Consider the following 17,310-nt stretch of genomic DNA (forward strand, 5'->3'; position numbering starts at 1 on the left):
TTTGGATATGTCAGGTCGTGTCACTGGATCCACATATCTGGAGTGTGGTGGGGAAAAGGGACTGGCAGTACTTTCATCACAAGAGCAGAACGAGGGAGGTGAAGTGAAATCTGTCACCACCAAAAGGCTGGAGATGGGGACAAGGGAACAGTGAGTGTGTGCAATTGGAAATCAAGATTCCTGGGAGCAGCCTTCTGCCAGGAGAGCTGGCTCGGCGGGGAGGCTTCGCACTTCCACGGTGAGGTATTTATTTATTTATTTAGGTACAGTTCAAGTGCCAAAATTAATTTCAAAACTGATAATGAAGTTTGAAATCCCACACTGGGATCTGCAGAACTGCTGAGGCAAGAACAATTCCCTTTCCCTGACAAGGCAGGCAGGCCCTGTGCGTGCACAGACACTGCTCAGACCAGGCTCCTGTCAGCCGAACAGAACTGTTTGTCTGACTGCCACGCTCACAAATAAGATGTCAGAATCTGAGCTGTGACTGCAGTATATGATACATGTTATACTGCTTCAAAATGGGGCTTCTCTTAGTAAAACGTGGGCAAACCAAGTTCACCAATGAAATATTCCTCTGCGAGAATAAGAACTACTCGACCCCAGCTTGGTTAAGGTAGTTTGTACCGCGAGGTATTTTTGAAAGAAACCATTAGGTCTTCATTCAGAAAACATTTCCATTTTATAATCAGCCCAGGATTCTTTCATGAGAAGGATTAAATAACCTTAAAACAGTTGACACAAATTTCTGATTTTCTGGTTGAGATGAACAACTCATTATTCATAACACTCCACTGCCTATGTCTGACATTCTTACTGACTCTGCAAACCAGCCAGAAACCCCTGATCACAGAAAAAATACCCTGAGGCAGTGCTGAGACACCAGGCCCAGGCACATCAGAGGCTTAGAGACACAATCAATAAAGTACATCATTTATAAGCCTTGTTATCAACCACAGATGCTTTGATTGACAGTAACATGGGACACGACAGCTCTCAGGCCACCTCTGCACAGACTGAGGTAACACACAACCAGTGCAGTTGAAGCAAAGCTCTCCAAACTTTTTCCAATTAGGAAATCTGATTACATTCTGCATTTGATTAAGTTTTCCAAACACCTTTAATTTCTGAAGTGCTGCACACTCTGTACCCTCTCCCTCACACACATTACCAAAGGAGTACAGGAGCTTTGCAGCTTTCCTGGCATTGGAACGGATGTTACCTCGGAAGGGGACTTCTACAGAACCCCTTTGAACTCTAGGAATGTGGGAATGCCACCTGAGAACCTACAGGCACTTGGGAATGTCACTTCAAATCCTGCCCAGACTGGTAATGACGTTTTCCCCCCGCCAGCTTTGTGGCAGAGCAGGTGTGGGAATTCCGGCAGTCTGTTCCCAACTCCGGGCTCAGAGCAGCTGACACGAGTTACCTCAGTGTATCTGTGCCCTGCTGTCCCCCAGGCAGCCCTGGCTAAGCCAGCCCTGGAGCCAGGAGAATTAATGCAGCTCCAGTACAGGGCTGTGCTCGGGTTAATTAGCTTGGCTTGAGGGGGAGTGGAGGGGGAGACTAATCAGCAAGGGCAAGTTGCCAGGCTAATGTGATTATCCTGCATCCAGGACCCCAGCTCAGATCTCTGCACCCAATTGCCTGCACACACCATTGGAGGCAGCTCAGAACACCAAACTGCACAGTAAACCAGCCTAAAGAACCAAGGCAGCTGTGAAGGGGCAGCCCGGGGGCTCCTTTTACCTGGTGCTGTGTGTCCAGACACACAGATTCAGTGAGGAAGAGGAAGAGGAGAAGGAGCAACACAGGCACAGAGCACTCCAGCTCCCACCTACACCTTCCTGAATTTTCTGACAAAAGCACATTAGGGATGCCCACTGCCAGGGGCTGGATCTGCACCTCAGCAATCAGCAGCACTTGAAAGGTTTTCCTCACGTGAATTTGTCTAAATATTCTGAGGCTAATCAAACCTCGGACCTCCACAGCACCTCGCAGCTGTGAGTTCCAGTTTCATTACAGACCATAAAATAGCCCAAATAACTCCTTAAACCTGCTGCCCAATAAGACTCTCTGCTGCTGGTCTCCAAGAAAGAGCAGGGACCTGAGCCTAGACAGATTCTCAGCTCTCATTGCAGGCACAAGCGCAGTGTCTGAATTCCCCTCCAACAAATACTGGTCCAACATCTCTAACAGAGATGGAACATTCCAGTTGTTATACTTCAGCCTTTAAAATGACTAAATTTTCCCCAATTACTCTTTGTTGAAGTCAGGCTTAAATGCTGATAGTTACACAATAAAGTGCTTGGACAGCCAGACCATGGGATGAACTGTGGGAAGAAAGGCTGTGCTGATGGTTGGGCAGGGCTGTGTCAGGAACTGAGAGGTGATGTCACCAGTGCTCTGCAGGGTTTATAAAGTGACTCTCTCTTCAGCGTTACCTGCTTGTCCCCTTGCAACTGTGCTGCAGCACGTGCTTCTTCAGAATAATGACAAGTGAATATGCAAGGACCTGCCCAGATATATTTTAAGAACAAGAGGCCCTGGATAGACTGCTAAGGGAGGAGGAGGAGGGGGGCAATGAATGTGGAGAGCAGAGAGCTGGAGAGAGTGCCAGTGTAGCACGGATCCTGAGGAGAGATGAGGCTCTGGAAGGAGAGATTACAGCTTTGCTGGGCTCTGCAACGCTGACAGCAGCAATTCCCACCTCTCCTCAGTCACTCCTCTGTGTGCACCTGGGGAGATGACACAGAGAGCCAAGCCCAGCACAATGCCCATCACTGCCTACATCCTGCTGGGATGGGGGAGAGGAGCCTGGAGTGTCTCTGCTCTGTTCCAAGGAGCGTGGCTGCAGAAAACAGCACAGTCACCCTCCCCAAAGCCTCAAGGTTACCGAGTCTGCTGGGGAGGATGAGAGTGTGTGTGTGTGCGTGTGGTGACTTGACAGAAATACTAATCCAGCTGAGCTCTAGGATTAGGGAAAGAAATTAATAGGAGAACCTGCAAAAAGCACGAAAATAACTTGCATATCCATCTAGTTTATTCCTCTCCTGGGCAGGAAACACTCTTCCTCTCACGTGAGCCACAGTTACTGCAGGCTGTGGGGTACTTCTGCAGTCAGTGATGAGCTTAGATGTGAGTGAAGGTCTGAGCAGTATGAAGTAAGAAAAGCACAGCTGAGAACAGTGGCAGGGAGCACTGGGTGAGATCAAGTATGTGGGGCTTCCCCCCCTAGGTCAAAGCTGTCAAGTTGACTCAGCTATAACATGGAATTGCACAACATGACTTTGGGAAATGTTTCTATCAGAATCCTTCAGGATAGACCTGTAGGGGCATTGTCTCATGCAGCAAACAGACACCAGTCTTGGATGCAAAGATATTGCAAAGATGTAACACTAGGCTGAGGTTAAGAGATAAGAGTCAGCTGCTGATCCTGCCACTGACTCTCTGTGACCATAATAACTATGCAATGCAAGATGTGACAGACAGGTCCCTTTTACCTTTGCCTCTGGGACTGGAAATCAAACAGTCACATCAGAGTGCCAGATCTAGAGAGCTGTTCTGAGCCAGAGCTTTTCAAGGGAGGCCAGGGCCAGACCTGCACGGTGGCTGTGCCCCTTGCAGTGCCCACGGTGGCGTGACTGCTCTGTGCCACAGGGGACTCCCCACTTGCACTCAGGAACCTCAACACTGCACTGGCCTGGAGGGGGCAATATCCCTCTCCAAATTCTCCATGGTTCCTACCACCCCATCCATCCCATCCAGCTTCCCTGCCTTGCAGAAACCAGCACAGCATGAAATGAGATGCTACAGGACCGGATTTAGACAGGACAGGGATTGAATGTCCAAATGTTCAGTGAATCCAAGGCAGAGGGAGGCAAGCCCTACTCCTGAAGCCAACAGACAGCATGGCTCGGCTTTTATTCCTCTTCTCAAAAGCCCTGTTTGTACAAGGGAAGAACAAGTTGGTTTGGCAGAGGTCTAGACAACCTGAAACCTCACCAAAAACCCGCTCCTGAACCTTGTCCCGAGGGTTACACCAAGCAAAGCCTCTCAGGACAGTTACCAGCTACAACCTCCTCTCCTGTTTGATGTTCCTGCTGTTCCCCTCCCTCCCCACTGCCTCCTCTTTTTCTGGCTATTCCCAGAACAGCTCCCAAAGTCCCTGTAGGCTGAGCTGTGCTGAGGAGAGAGGCAGAGCCCACAGGTGCCCTCAGCAGAGGTCTCTCAATTGCTGCTTCTACCAGTCGACCTCCAAACTTGTTGAGATTCTCTCTATAATATGCTTCACCAGACACTTTGTCCCATGAGGACTGAACTAAATTGAGTTTCAGGGCTGCAAATCACGGAGCAGCCTCATTTTAATCATGGCTATTCAAGTGCTAAGGAATTCAGAAAGTAAATACATATTTGTTTTTAGGCCATCATTTGTCCCATTTGCAAGAGGAAAATTAACGTATTCAATCCCTGAGGCTTCGATCCCCGGAGAAAAACTTGGGAAATGAACCTGCTAAAACCACTACACATGAAATACACCCTTTGTGAAATCTTCTATCTGCTGCTTTTGTCACAAAGCTCTTCCCCTGTATCCATTAACACTGTCATTCACGTCTCCACATTCTAATAAGGCTCTAACATTTCACACTGCTCCTGCCACCCCCACTGCAGTCCCTGCTGGCTTCCTGGTGACTGGTTTCCCTCAGCACTGATTGGAATCCAACTTCCAGGGTCAGTGTCTGCCCTTGTCTTCAGGCCTGGCTTGAGACAAAGCCCGTAGTGCCCAGTGCTGCAGGTGTAACCTTGGCTGCTCTAGGCTGGCCAGGTGGTTGGATTTGCAAATCAGTCCTTGACTTCTATGCTACTTCAAACACATTTGAATAAATACTCTGCATCCAGAGATTTGATCAGCTTGCGTTCCTGGTGCTGCAGTGTCCTTCTCTTTGGCATGCCTTGCTGTCCATTAGAATTAGTCTGAGCTGTAACACAGAGCTAAAACTCTACACAAAGCCCAGTGCTCTGGATGCATCCCGGTCCTCTATGTTCTTCTCCTGGGCTTTCTCTCTCTTTCGGCTCCAGCTGTGGTTTGGGATCTTCCCTATCCTCAAAGCATGAGTCAGCCTCTGACCGTCTTTGCTCTCCCTCTCTCCCCTGCTCTCTTTCCATGGCCCAGCACTGTAATCTCCATGTCTGAAACTTGTTCCTAGGCCATCCCACCTCCTCCCTCAACATAAAATTCACCTGGACTGTGCATGCTTACCATAATCTCCTCACTTGAATCACAGCTCCCCTTTCACCTACTCTGACTGCACCTGGCAAGGTCAGACAGAATAGGACCAGTTCCTCTTAGTCTCCAGATTGAATGTATCCCTAGGACCCTGACTGTAACAGCTCCTCACCTATGGCTTCCCCAGCCCCACTAACTGAGGGAAGGTGCTTTTTTTTTTGGATGCCCTGACCATCTCACAGATTTACAGCATCACCTTAAACCCAGCACCATCCATGGCTGCTGCGGCAGTGGGACCCTGATCAGCTGTGACATTTCTGGCTGTGCCCTCCATTGTGCTGTTCAACAACGGTGCAATTAATTCCACAGCTACCCGGGGAACCTGCTCCGAGCTCCCAGCTTTGATCTGGGCTTTGGGGTTTGTTCTGTACCTTCACTCATGAGCACTGAAGTGAATAATCTGGATACTTTTAACAGAGTACTTGCTAAACAAAAGCTGCACATTCTGGAACATTCACTTGGGGTTTGAAACAAGATCTCGGAAAGGAAAAAGCGACTTAGGATTTCAGATAGCAGTGACATTGATAACGTCGATCTAAAAAGACCAGCAGAGACAACAAAAACCACCCACTTGCATTACTATTATTCATCTGATCTTGCATCTGTTTCTTCCAGAGGGTCTGCTGGAGTGAATGGATGGGGATGAATTACCAGGGAACCGCACCTCGGGGTCACTGAGAGCACAGAAAGCCCCGTGGGGCCGCAGGAGGGCTGCCAAGCCCAGTCCTTACCTTCTCCTGGTACTGGCGGCGGGAGGAGTCCAGGGACTGGATGAGGGCGGTGGCGTGGCCGATGAACATGGCGTAGCAGGTGGCCCCCACGATCATGCTGAGCATGGTGAGCCACACGTCCGACATGCCCACGGGCGCCTGCTGCCCGTAGCCGATGCACAGCATGTGGCTCATGGCCTTGAACAGGGCGTAGGAATACTGCTTCCCCCAGGAGTCGTTCTGCGGAGACACACAGGCACAGCTTCAGCACCGGGACACGGCGTGCCGCACACGGACACGGCTCGGAAAAGCACACCCAATGTTACACCCCAAAATCCATGTTTAAAGCACCTCCATATGTTAAACAGGCGGTTTAATTCTGCGGCGGCTTGGAGCAGCTGGGCACGCTCCACTTGGAAAAATAAGCACGGATTTAGTCATCTGACATTACCTACTTTGGCCACAGTTCTTCCCGATTCCATGTACTCTTTCCAGCAAGGAAGCCAGACTGTCTGACACGCTGCTAACCTGGGATAAACTGAGATGATGCACTGGGATATTTTCACAATGGCCCACATGTGGGAGAAGGAACTGAAGGGAGTGATTACTCCAGTGGGAAATGGACTTTAAAGCAGAACTGGTAAAAGACTGGTAAAACCTTGCCTGAGCAAGGTTACTGGCAGCAAGATCTTAGAGTGGGGAAAATCACTCCCCAGCAATTTAGGAAATGGTCAGGATCTGTGGTCATTACCTGAGGAGGTGGGAAGGGCAGAAAATGAAGTTGATAATGTGCGGACAGCAAGTTCTTCTCAGTGTAAAACGGGGCTTTTTTTCAGGGAGCTGAGACAACTACAAATGGTCTCATTTGAGAGCAGCAATAACCTGCCAGGAGAGGCCAGTGGAAGGCAGAGGCTCCTCCAGGACACCTTGTGCTCTGCCACTGCAACTCACACAAGCAGCACCTCAGCAATTACATCATGGCACAGGGAGAAAAACCAGCATAAGATTCATGATTATTCTGATTAGCTTGAGTTCATGGAACAGCTCAAGGTACATTTGCTGTCCTGTGGGTACTATCTGCTAGCAAGTCCTTGCCATAAAACCTTGTAAAGTAAATGCACTGTCATCGCACATTGCTCTTCCAAGGCATGTGAAAAATGCCTGTGCTACGTGACCCTCATCGCAGCACGCGACCTGAGCACTCCTCAGCCTTCTCTCTGCTCCTAGGAAGGTGTGAACGTTATGGATGTAGCTGTGCAAGCACATGTACACAGCAACTGGGAAGGTCACTGCACAGAAAGCCTGGCGGTGGCTGGTCGAACAGCCAAGGAACACTTGTGTGACCTCCACTCATCAGCCTCAGCACCAGCGCCCAGCAGAGCTGGGATCCCCTGGATTTACTGGGCACCTCTTGGAGGTGTGCAAGCACGGTGAGGTGGGTGGGGAAGATCCCTGCAAAAAGCTCTGAGAGCCACTGATGCAGATGGAAATTTTTCAGTCATCTTACAGGTAGCAAACAGTGCCAAAGCACAGCCCTGCTGATGGGAGCTGTGGCATAGAGCTGGGACCTCTGGAGGGAGCTGATGCCTGGTTAGGAGATAAGCACGTGGACAAAGACAGGGTTAGTGTTACCGGGCCAGATTCAGTTACATTATGCAAGAGAGGCCTGATTCACTCTGCAACAAGAAGGGCAAAGCCACACCAGTGCCAGCAGAGCAGACACAGGAGAAGCAGCACATTCACAGCCCAGCAGAGATTGCAACCTGCTCCCTGCTGGCGCCAGCCTGTCTGGGCTCACCTCCTAACAAAGCAGGAACCTGCTCCCCTGGAAAAACTACCCTCGAGCCAAGAGAGAGGGGGCAAGAGACAATGTGGCCATTGGTGACTGCTCCTGGCTGTGCAGTTGCTCGTGTGTGTGAGGAGCTGCAGCCCAAAGGGGAGCCAGGAACAGGGGAGGGCAAAGGGCACCTGTGGCTCTGTCCAGGGCAGCAGGAAGGGTCTGGCCATGGTGCTTCCTCAGGTGTAAGGGCCAAAGGAGTGAATCCTCTTGCTCCTTCATGCCTAGGCTGTGGCTCCAAGAGTCCTAGCCAAAGAAGTTGGGAAAGGGGGGAGGCATTTTTTTTCACCCTCCGTGTTTTCTGTCATTTTGGAGACTCACTTCTGATCCGTGAAGGCACTGAGCAGCTCACACAGGCATTCCTGCAGCCTCAGTGCTAACATTTCCATGAGACACAGGTCCTTTCCCTCAGCCTTGGAGTACTGGCAGCTAAAGCCCCTGCACTTACAGAATGGCTGTAAATCCATGGCTTTAGCCCATCCACTGTCCTCACTTCAGCAGAGAAGTTGGAATCCTGAGACGACTTTTGCTTAAAATGGTGCATCGGCTGTAAAAGTGGGAAGCACGTGTTCTGCTTTACTGGGGCAGAGAGGGCAGGGCAGGTGTCCTGTCCCATTCCTTCCTTGTTAAATGAATTCCCTTCCCATTTCTCACTGGATGTTGCAGAAATGCTGCTGCTTTCTGAGTTCAGTGTGGCAGTAGTTTAACAGGGCAGCACACCTCCACAACAGAATTGAGAGCAGGGAGGAAAGAAATGCCGAGGTGAAATTCCAACGGGAATTTGGGCACACAGAATAAGAACAGCTGAGCTAGAATGTGATGTATTAGAAAACTGGCTGCCAGGGTCTCTAATGGCTGTGAACATCTGGGCACCAGGCAGGCTCAAGTTTTAAAAGCCATTCTTCCAGCAACTTGCTGTTCAGGAGTGCTGTTTACAAGGAAGTTTGCCAGTGTTTTGTAGGAATTAGTCATCCCAAACTCTAACATCCAACATACTGAGCCCTTGTAGCCTGCAGAAACACTTCTGGCTCCCTGGGAAGTCACAAGTCCCAACCTCAATTCCCATGAGCAGCACTCATGGGAGGACAGACTGAGGAGACGGATGAGTAAAGACAGGTTGAGGGGCCAGAGCTGCAGGAAAACACGGAGTGCTTCAAACAAATCCTGAGCAGCGTGGTCTGCTGGGAGAGGAGACCAAGGACTGCTCAAAGAGAGGCACTTCTGTGAAGGGGAAACCTTTCAGAGCAATGACCTTTAGGATACAATCTGTAAAAAGCACTGGATTCTCACTCATGGCACTGCCTATGTGACAATTCCTTGCCTATAGGTTTAGTATAACTTTAGATTTAAGGCCTTTTGTTCTCCATAGGAGGAGCAGGGAGGTGAACAATGCAGTAGTTTAGGCCAGGCTAGTAGTGGTGGTTCCAAACATACTGTAGACACAGGTTTACCAGCACCAGGTGCCTCCTCCTGGCACAGCCTGTTTCCATAAGAGCCACACCCCTATATAATACCCCACTCCACCAGTCCCCATGGTGGGAGGGCTGTACCACTTCAAATATACTGGAGTGGCTAAAATGGCCCATGAGGGGAGGTAAATGAGGCTTTAAACTGCAGGGAAAAAAATGACTCCTTGTTAACCAAATCCCAAAGCAAGCAAAAATGGAGCTACAGATCTGTGCTTGAACAGAGTCAAGAGGGATGTTATCCCAAACATATGCCAGGCACGGAGAGCATTTGCAAAAGGGAGTTAAAATTACTTGGAAGAATTTTCTCAGACTAGTTCGCTTTTAACATCAACAGTGGCAGTGCTAGAAGGGTTTCTCTGGGATTAGAGCCTGGACTGCAATGCCTCTGCTCAGATCCACCTTTAAATACTTGGAGACAACGTTCCTGGAACTCTTCAAAGGCAGTGCTGGGTTCTGTAGTGTCTGTAGTATAGAAACAGCTCGAGGAAAAGTATGGTGTCTTACAGGGTGTTCTGGTTCTGATGTGCACTGAGTGTGTCTGGCTGAATCCTCACTGGAGAAGATTAGTGAGAGAAGAAGAGACACAGAGAAGCACTGGAACTTCTTGGGCTGGGGCACAGTCTACAGGCACAAATGGGATGCCTGACTTACACCATTAACTTTTCAGAGAACTAAGGAGCTGTAGTGGTGACAGGCCATATTTCAGCCTTGCGAGCTCCCACGTGTCTCAGCAGTGATCTTATCTGGCCACTGAGCTGTTACTCGGGGTTTGCTACTGCACTGCCCTCAGACCCAGTTGTGAAATAAGGGCTCTGACCACCCCTGCCCTCCCCTGGACAGCGCTGGAACTGCTGGGCCGGAAAACACACCTGGGGGGAAGAAATGGAGGTGATAGATCAAACCACCTAGGACAGAACCGCCTGTTCTGGGCTTGTTTCCAAGGAGAGCTCCGTGTGGCCTCCACCTGACAGTAGGGAGTTTCCCAGGACTCTGAGGGCACCAGTCCCAGTTGCCCCAGTCAGCCCTGCCTGGGACCCCCCCAAGCACACTCTGCTCCAGGCCTGGCACCCACCCCTTGCCTGAGCTCACTGTACCCATGTCCTGGGCACTGAGCACGTGCTGTGCCCTTGTTTCCAGCCTTGCCTCTGCTCCCACCTCATGCTGCTCCCAGCTGGACTCCCTGGGTAGACCCTGGATGTGACTGTCACCCTGCCTTCCCTGGAACGGTCAATAGCCCCAGTTATCACTAGTTCTGCTCTGCCCACCCGATTTTGGACTGGCAGGACTGTGCCCTGGCTGGTGAGGGCACTGCCTGTGCCTGTTGCCCTTGGCTCCTGGCTCACATCCCATCGTGGAGCAGCCCTGTTCTTGTTGCTCCCTAACAGATTTTATAGAACATGATAATCTGCTACTCAGATTCAAGTGTCTGCTGAGGCAGGGCAGGAGGGACCTGCTGGCCCAGAGGCTTGGGGGAGTTAGGAATCACACAGCACAGCCATGCAGGACTGCTCTGTCTTCCCACAACACGTGCTGCATCCCTCTCTCTTCCTGCTTTCTATCAGCAACACCCCAAGAAAGTGCTGTGAGCAGGGAGGGGGGATAAGCTCAAAGTGAATCTGCTCCCCTCCCTTTGGGGGAAGGAAGGAGGATCAGTGTTTCCTGTGCAAGGTTGCTGAGTTTGCCACAGGGATATTTGCCTTCCCTGCAGGGTTTATCAGTTCAGCACAACACCCCAGGGAATGAGCCACGTGTTTCCAGCAGCCTTCAGGTCTCAGCAGAGCTCGGGTTCCTGGGACGGAGCTGCCAGGCCAGGGTCTCGGGGAGCAGCAGCAGCTGACTCACCAGTGCTTCCAGTTTTTAATAAAGTGCACTGCAGGGAAGCTAATGCTGAAGCCCCTGGGACTGGGGCTGAGCAATTAATACTGAAAACATCTTTCCCTGCCATTTCAGGAGTCATCCAGAGACCAGCTCCTTCACAATTGCTAAAGATGGAACATGGTGCATGTATAAAACACCAAGATGAAGTGGACTTAGGGATTTATCGAGCCCCTGATATGATTTTGGCAACACAGGACCCTTCACAAATCCCCTGGATGAGGATCAAATCTTTAGGAAGCAGATGGGAGGTGATGAATCTCCTTTCTCTGCTGCATCGAAATCAGAGCTGGTTTTATGGACTGCCAATGGGAAACCCCGGAGCAGTGGAAAAGCAGCGCCAGCACACTCAAGGAGAAAGCCTCTGAAGCTTTTGGCACTTCACTTCCAGCTCCCCTTGCCTGCAGCAGCTTCAGAAGATTTCTCTTTTTCTACAGTGGTTCCATCCCAGCTTTGTGGCTCCTGTGTGTAATCAGGGCAGTCGTGCACCAAGTGTATTTATCTCCTCAAAGCTATGACCAGGTCAGTACAGAATGTCCCAGAATCCAACCTACTGTCACAGACTGATGCCATCCAGGCTTCTCCCCTCCCAACCCTGTCCATCACAGCACTCAAACAGAGCCATTCTGGAAACTTCCATCAACATCCTGGCACCAAAGCCTGAGAAGAGCCCAGACCTCCAGTTTCTTGTTGCTCCTGACTCAGTGGCCTCTGCTATTACTTCACTTCAGACCATATGTAAATGCCATCCACATCCATCACTGGTCCCAAAGACACATCTGGAAATTGTCTCAGGAGATTAAAGAACATTATTGTAAGAAAAAAAAAACACCTATCTGATTCCAGAAGAACTAATTACTGTCTTTGTTAAATATTCCCATCTCAAGCTATTCTGGGGCTGGCATATTCCTGAAGTGGAAGCCACCTGAACTATAGGTGGGGCATATAACCATCTCTCCAGTTCTCAATCCCAGTCTCCTGAGGCTCCATTTTCAGAGATAATAATTCTTTTTCCACTTCTATTAAGTGGAAAAAAAAAAAAAGAAGGTGATTTAGCTGCAAAGAAGAAGAAAAATCACACAAGGCCAGTTTAATTCCCAGCTTTACAGGCTCTCAAGGCTGGGAAGACAAGACTGCAGCATGAGTGAAGCTCTGCTCCAGATAGAAGCATGGTACCCTGCCCCTCCTGGAGATTCTGCTGAGCCTTCCTGCCTCTGGAAGGCATCTTTCCCACTCTCCCCACTGTTGCTGTCAGAAAGGTGCCTTGGCTAAATCTCTTCTTCCTCTGTTCTGTCTTCTGCCACTTTTCAAGACCTTTGCCCTTGCCTACAGTTACCCCGAGGGCAGCTGCAACCCCAGCTCTTACCTCTTCCCTGAGGGATGGATGGGAAGAGCAAAGAGAAGTTGCTGCCATCAACCAGCAGCCGGATGTTGGGATAAGGGAAACATGGTTCAGATGTGCTGTTCTGAACCTGTCCTGCAAGGGCACCACAGTCAAGTCTCCTCATGGGATGGGGATGGGTTCAGCCTGCACCTCTGAGCTCCCCAGGGTGAGGAGCTGAGTGTCCTCTTGAACCTGAACAGCACAAGGGGGCCCTGATCTTTGATTGCTCCTGCCATATAAATAATAAAAAGGCAGCATGGGGGAAGACCAGGCAGCTGCTGCATGGGTTGTTCTTCTGCTGGAGATAAACAGAGGGTTCCAGACTCCAGAACTGTCAGTCTGGCACCTTTCAGCAGCAGGAAGTGAACGATTATTGCAGAGGGAAGAAATGAATAAATAAACCCCAAACAGACGACTTTTTCATGGATGCTCACTCCTCTCAGGCACAGGCAGCAAGTGCCCACAGCTCTGCATGTGGGAGGCATGGCGAGCTGGCACAGCTCTTATACATTTTACATTTGTTCTGTTCTGCCCGAGTGCCTGATTATTTCCTTTTTTTTTAAGAAGAAATTGGCTGGGGGAATCTGGAGGTTAAGAGCTGCAATGAGAGGCAATTTTTTAAGCTTTGTCAGTTTTTGCTGTTTAATCAACTGGACATTGTCCCTTTGAATAAAAGATCCTGAATTCTCAGCAAGATGGTTGAAAGGTACCATGAACTCCCCGTGCATTTACCATATGGTATCAAACTCCCTCACAGCAAACAGCAGAGGAGCAGCACAGCCTGGGATGGCATTGGGAAGTCTGGCTCCTGATCCCATGATGGGAGGCCCAACTGTGGCCCGGCAGGGTCTGTTTGAGCCCACCCTAATGGGACGTTGTGCAGCTCCATGGAGGGAAGGGAGGGTGATCACACCGGCCCTTCAAGAGGATATGGAGCAGAGGGCTTCACAGTTTTTTGGGACCGGTGATGTGAATGATGGATCAGACCCAGCTACGGTTCCAGGACCCCCTCTGTCTCCTCCTTTGGCTCAGGATGCCCAGAAGCCATTAGAAAACCGTTTCCACCCTTGCTCCTTGCTGTTTGGAGCCAGGAGGGGGAGCCTGGCTCCTGCCTTCCACAGCAGGACCCGCAGCAGCTCTGCCGGGCCGGGTCCTGCTCCGCAGCCCCGGGACCTCTCCCTGCAGGATCTGCCTCCCAGGCGCCTCCGTGCCCGCAGCGCTGGATACTGGGGAGCACTGGGAAGCTGGCGGATGGCATGTGGGCGCTGGGTAGGGTGACCGAGGGCCCGGCAGGGCTGGCACTCACCACCATGCGGTTCAGGGACACCCAGCAGTCGTCGGGGAAGTCCTGCAGCATCGGCACCAGGAACTGGAGGCAGCCGTCCCAGTGGCACAGCAGCAGCATCATCCCAATGAGGTTCACGATCCTCACCACGGCACTGGCCAGATCGTAGGTCATGTGGAAGATCTGCAGGGGCCGACAGGGAGCAGATTAGATGGCAGCTCCCCAAAAACAACCAACCCAACATAATTAGACGCAGTATCAGGGTCAAGAACTTGCTAAAGTGACAGAAAAGGCTGCATCAGCTCAGGTCAGGCACAGTATGCAAGCAGAACCAGCTGAAAAACAGATTAAAAACCAAAATACAAAATCATAATCATTCACCTCTCTTGCCCTGTGTTTTTGCCTTCTAATTTAACATTAAAAGCTCCATAACTCATTTTATAAAATAAGCTGGTTGCAAATATTTCTGGAACATTAGCCACTCCTCGGAAATAAACTCTATCATTACATCTTTTAACTGCAGTGCCCTTCTTTGATTTCTGTTCTTGCTGAATATATGTTACACAGTGACCCATGGTGGCAGCTGTCTTTGTACTGGATGTCAGCTGCAGTCTCTGCACATATCAAATGCAAGAAAGAACAGCTTCAAACTCAGCAGAGACTTCTAGAAGAGGATCTGATTCATCTATTTTCTTGTATTTCTTGTATTCTGCTGTATCCCAGCAAGGGTAGGCAAGGAACAGAGAAGCATGGCAGAGCTGTACAGGAGTTCTTAGCAAGGAAGCCCAGAAACCTGTACACAGCTCTGCAGTCGGGTCTCGAGGGTCCCTATCCCCACGCTGCATGTGGGGATAGGGACATGAGGGACACTGTTTTCCCTACAGTAGAGTGTTGTGGAGACTTTGGGCTGCTTGGCTCTTTAATGCCCAGCTTTGTGATGACAGACACACAGGGCGTGTGGTGGCTCCTACCCTGAGCTCTGTATCCATCCAGGTTTAGTTTTCCCTACCTGAGGTGGGCTCTGCAGAGGGATTGCTGGCCCTGTGTGGCTCAGCCTCTTCTGCCATTGACACAGTTCACGGAGAGAGGCGACTTTCCTGATACTGGGAAAAGGTCTTTCCCCCAGAGAGTGGTTGGGCACTGAACAGGCTCCCCAGGGCAGTGGGCACAGCCCCAAGGCTGCCAGAGCTCAAGGAGCGTTTGGACAATGCTCTCAGGGACAGGGTGGGATTGTTGGGGTGTCTGTGCAGGGCCAGGAGCTGGATCTGATGATCCTTGTGGGTCCCTTCCAACTCAGGATATTGAATAATGCTGCGATTCAGCCTGGCAGTGGTTTGGATATGTAAGGACCACACAGTGTGCTGGCTTCCAGTGCATCCCCCGAAAACACGGACACTGAACACATCTGGCATCCTCCCCATGTGCTGCCGTATCACCAGGGCAGTTTGGACAGTGCTGGGATGGATGGAGGTCCAACAGCCACGGCCCAGCCCTGCCAATGTGTCCTGCTCTGGAACCTCACCTGGAGGAATGTGAATCCCTGCTCCTCACACACACAGACCTGCAGTCTCTGGCAGAGGAGGGGGAAACACTCGGCCAGCGGTGTGTGAACGGAGCAGAGACTCCCTGCTGTCAGCAGCCAGGGCCAGGCCTGCTCAGGAGCCCTGCCTGGGCTGAAGGCACACATAGCCTGCCTGCTGTGCAGCCCAGCCTGCAGGTGACACCATGTCCTAGTCGGATTTAATGGAAGGGAACAAAAAGTAGAGGAATTGAGGAGCAAAGAAGACTACAGTGAATCGGGTGAGGCTCATGTCCCAGCTCTATCCCTGCCTTTCCTCCCTGACCTGAGGATAGTGCTCCCTCACGGGATTATTTCATTTAGCTCTGTCCTAATCCTGCTTGAAGCTTCCCACAGAGCTTAAGTAGCCCCTTGTGCTCTCTCTGGACTCCCCAACAGCCCTCCCACAGCCCCTCCACTCTGGCCCACGTGTCACCTGCCCTGTCCCCTCCACAGCTCTGCCCTCACACCTCGGCTGCTCCAGCCCTGCCTGGTCACACGTCCTGTCCCTGCCCTGCCACCACACCTCTCCACAGTGTGAGCCCGTGTGTTGTACAGCTGACCTCCAATGAGCCCTGCAGAGCACACAGTGACACCTGTCCAGTCTCACCATTTCCTTGGGGATGTGGCAGGATTAACTGTCAGTTCTTGGGATGTAAATAAACCTGCAGACACAACTTCCTCACAGGCAGCGGCCAGAAGGGACACAGACCCTGACCCAGGTGTATGTAAGACAGCAGAGCCTGGGCTCCTCCCAAGCCTGGGCACAGGTGGATTGAGGTGACTCCCCTGGGAATCACCTCCGGAGGGGAAGGTGACTCTGAGGGAAATGCCTGTCAGGAGGTGTCTGGGACAGGCCACGGGTGTGCTGTGTGACTGTATGGCTAAATCCATACAACTCCTGGCTGCTCCAACAGCAACAGTCCTGCCCCTCCCACCACCCATGGCACTGGGTACCTGCCACATTTGCCTGTACCACGGATCAGCCCCCTCTCCTCCCACAGTGAGTCAGTTCAAGAGCTAAAAAGGCAGAAAACTTTTGTTATCACTGTTATCAAGGAAAGGATTCACGGTTTGCCAGTTGGAATTGGCTCATCACTGTGCTGTCGGAGCTGGCTGTTCAATTTGGATGCCTGTTTCCACACCAGATATTAACACCTCCCCACCTAATCAGGGTGCCACGAGGTCACGTGCTCGGAGCGGGGTTAACATGCTCAATCCAGGCTGGGAGGGAGCCACAGAAGGATGCTGGAAACCAGAAGGATGAATGATTTGGATAACTGCTGCTAAACTCCATTATTTCTGCTGCATCCAAGATGCAGCTGGAGCCCACAATGCCAGTCAGTGTGAGAAAGGCCATTCTAGAGGTATTTCTGGGCTGAAAAGAAGAGCATATCCAAAATCCAGCATGAAAGGCTGTTCTAGGAAATCCAGCTCTCAGTGCTGACTCAATAGGTCAGTATGAAAGCTGAGCACATAATTCATAAAGAATAATTCCTCCTGGTTTCCTCTTTTTTCTCCCCCTTGCAGAACTGATCATTCTCATTTAGATAACCCAAAGTGATTCCAGGCTGTGGGAGGGAGAGCCAGGGGCTGTGCTTTTAATGAAGCCAGAACAGCACTTTGCAGAAGCACCTCTGAATGGATCTTTTGTGTCACCAGGGTTTTTACTGTGCTAATGACTTTTCCTCTCACACCTCTGTGTGTTTTCAAAGAGCTCCAACCCTCCTGTAACCCAGGGAACTCCAGCCAGGGACAGGGTGAAGCCCTGTCAGACTGAGGAAGTGCCTTTCTTCCTATAATAGATTAAAAGCACAGAAAGAGCCTGAGGGAATGGATGGCTCAGGGGACAGGTGAATGGATATGGAGCTTCTTATACGATGGTTGGGCTGTCTCACTGGAGTC

General features: G+C 50.8%; 1 protein-coding gene across 2 annotated transcripts in view; it reads right to left on the reverse strand.

Moving 5' to 3' along the window:
* HCN4 (hyperpolarization activated cyclic nucleotide gated potassium channel 4) overlaps positions 1–17,310 on the reverse strand; it is a 135,127-nt gene that overhangs the window by 19,144 nt on the left and 98,673 nt on the right. For both annotated transcript variants that reach the window (XM_027723669.2, XM_027723659.2), the window contains 2 exons: positions 13,869–14,030; positions 6,019–6,237 (listed from right to left, as the gene is read on the reverse strand). In XM_027723669.2, the coding sequence (XP_027579470.2) occupies positions 6,019–6,237; positions 13,869–14,030 (381 nt within the window). The remainder of the gene's footprint in view (positions 1–6,018; positions 6,238–13,868; positions 14,031–17,310) is intronic.

This window comes from Pipra filicauda, unplaced genomic scaffold (assembly GCF_003945595.2).
Source record: "Pipra filicauda isolate LSUMZ 115617 unplaced genomic scaffold, ASM394559v2 scaffold287_size946512_pilon, whole genome shotgun sequence".
Lineage (NCBI taxonomy): Eukaryota > Metazoa > Chordata > Aves > Passeriformes > Pipridae > Pipra > Pipra filicauda.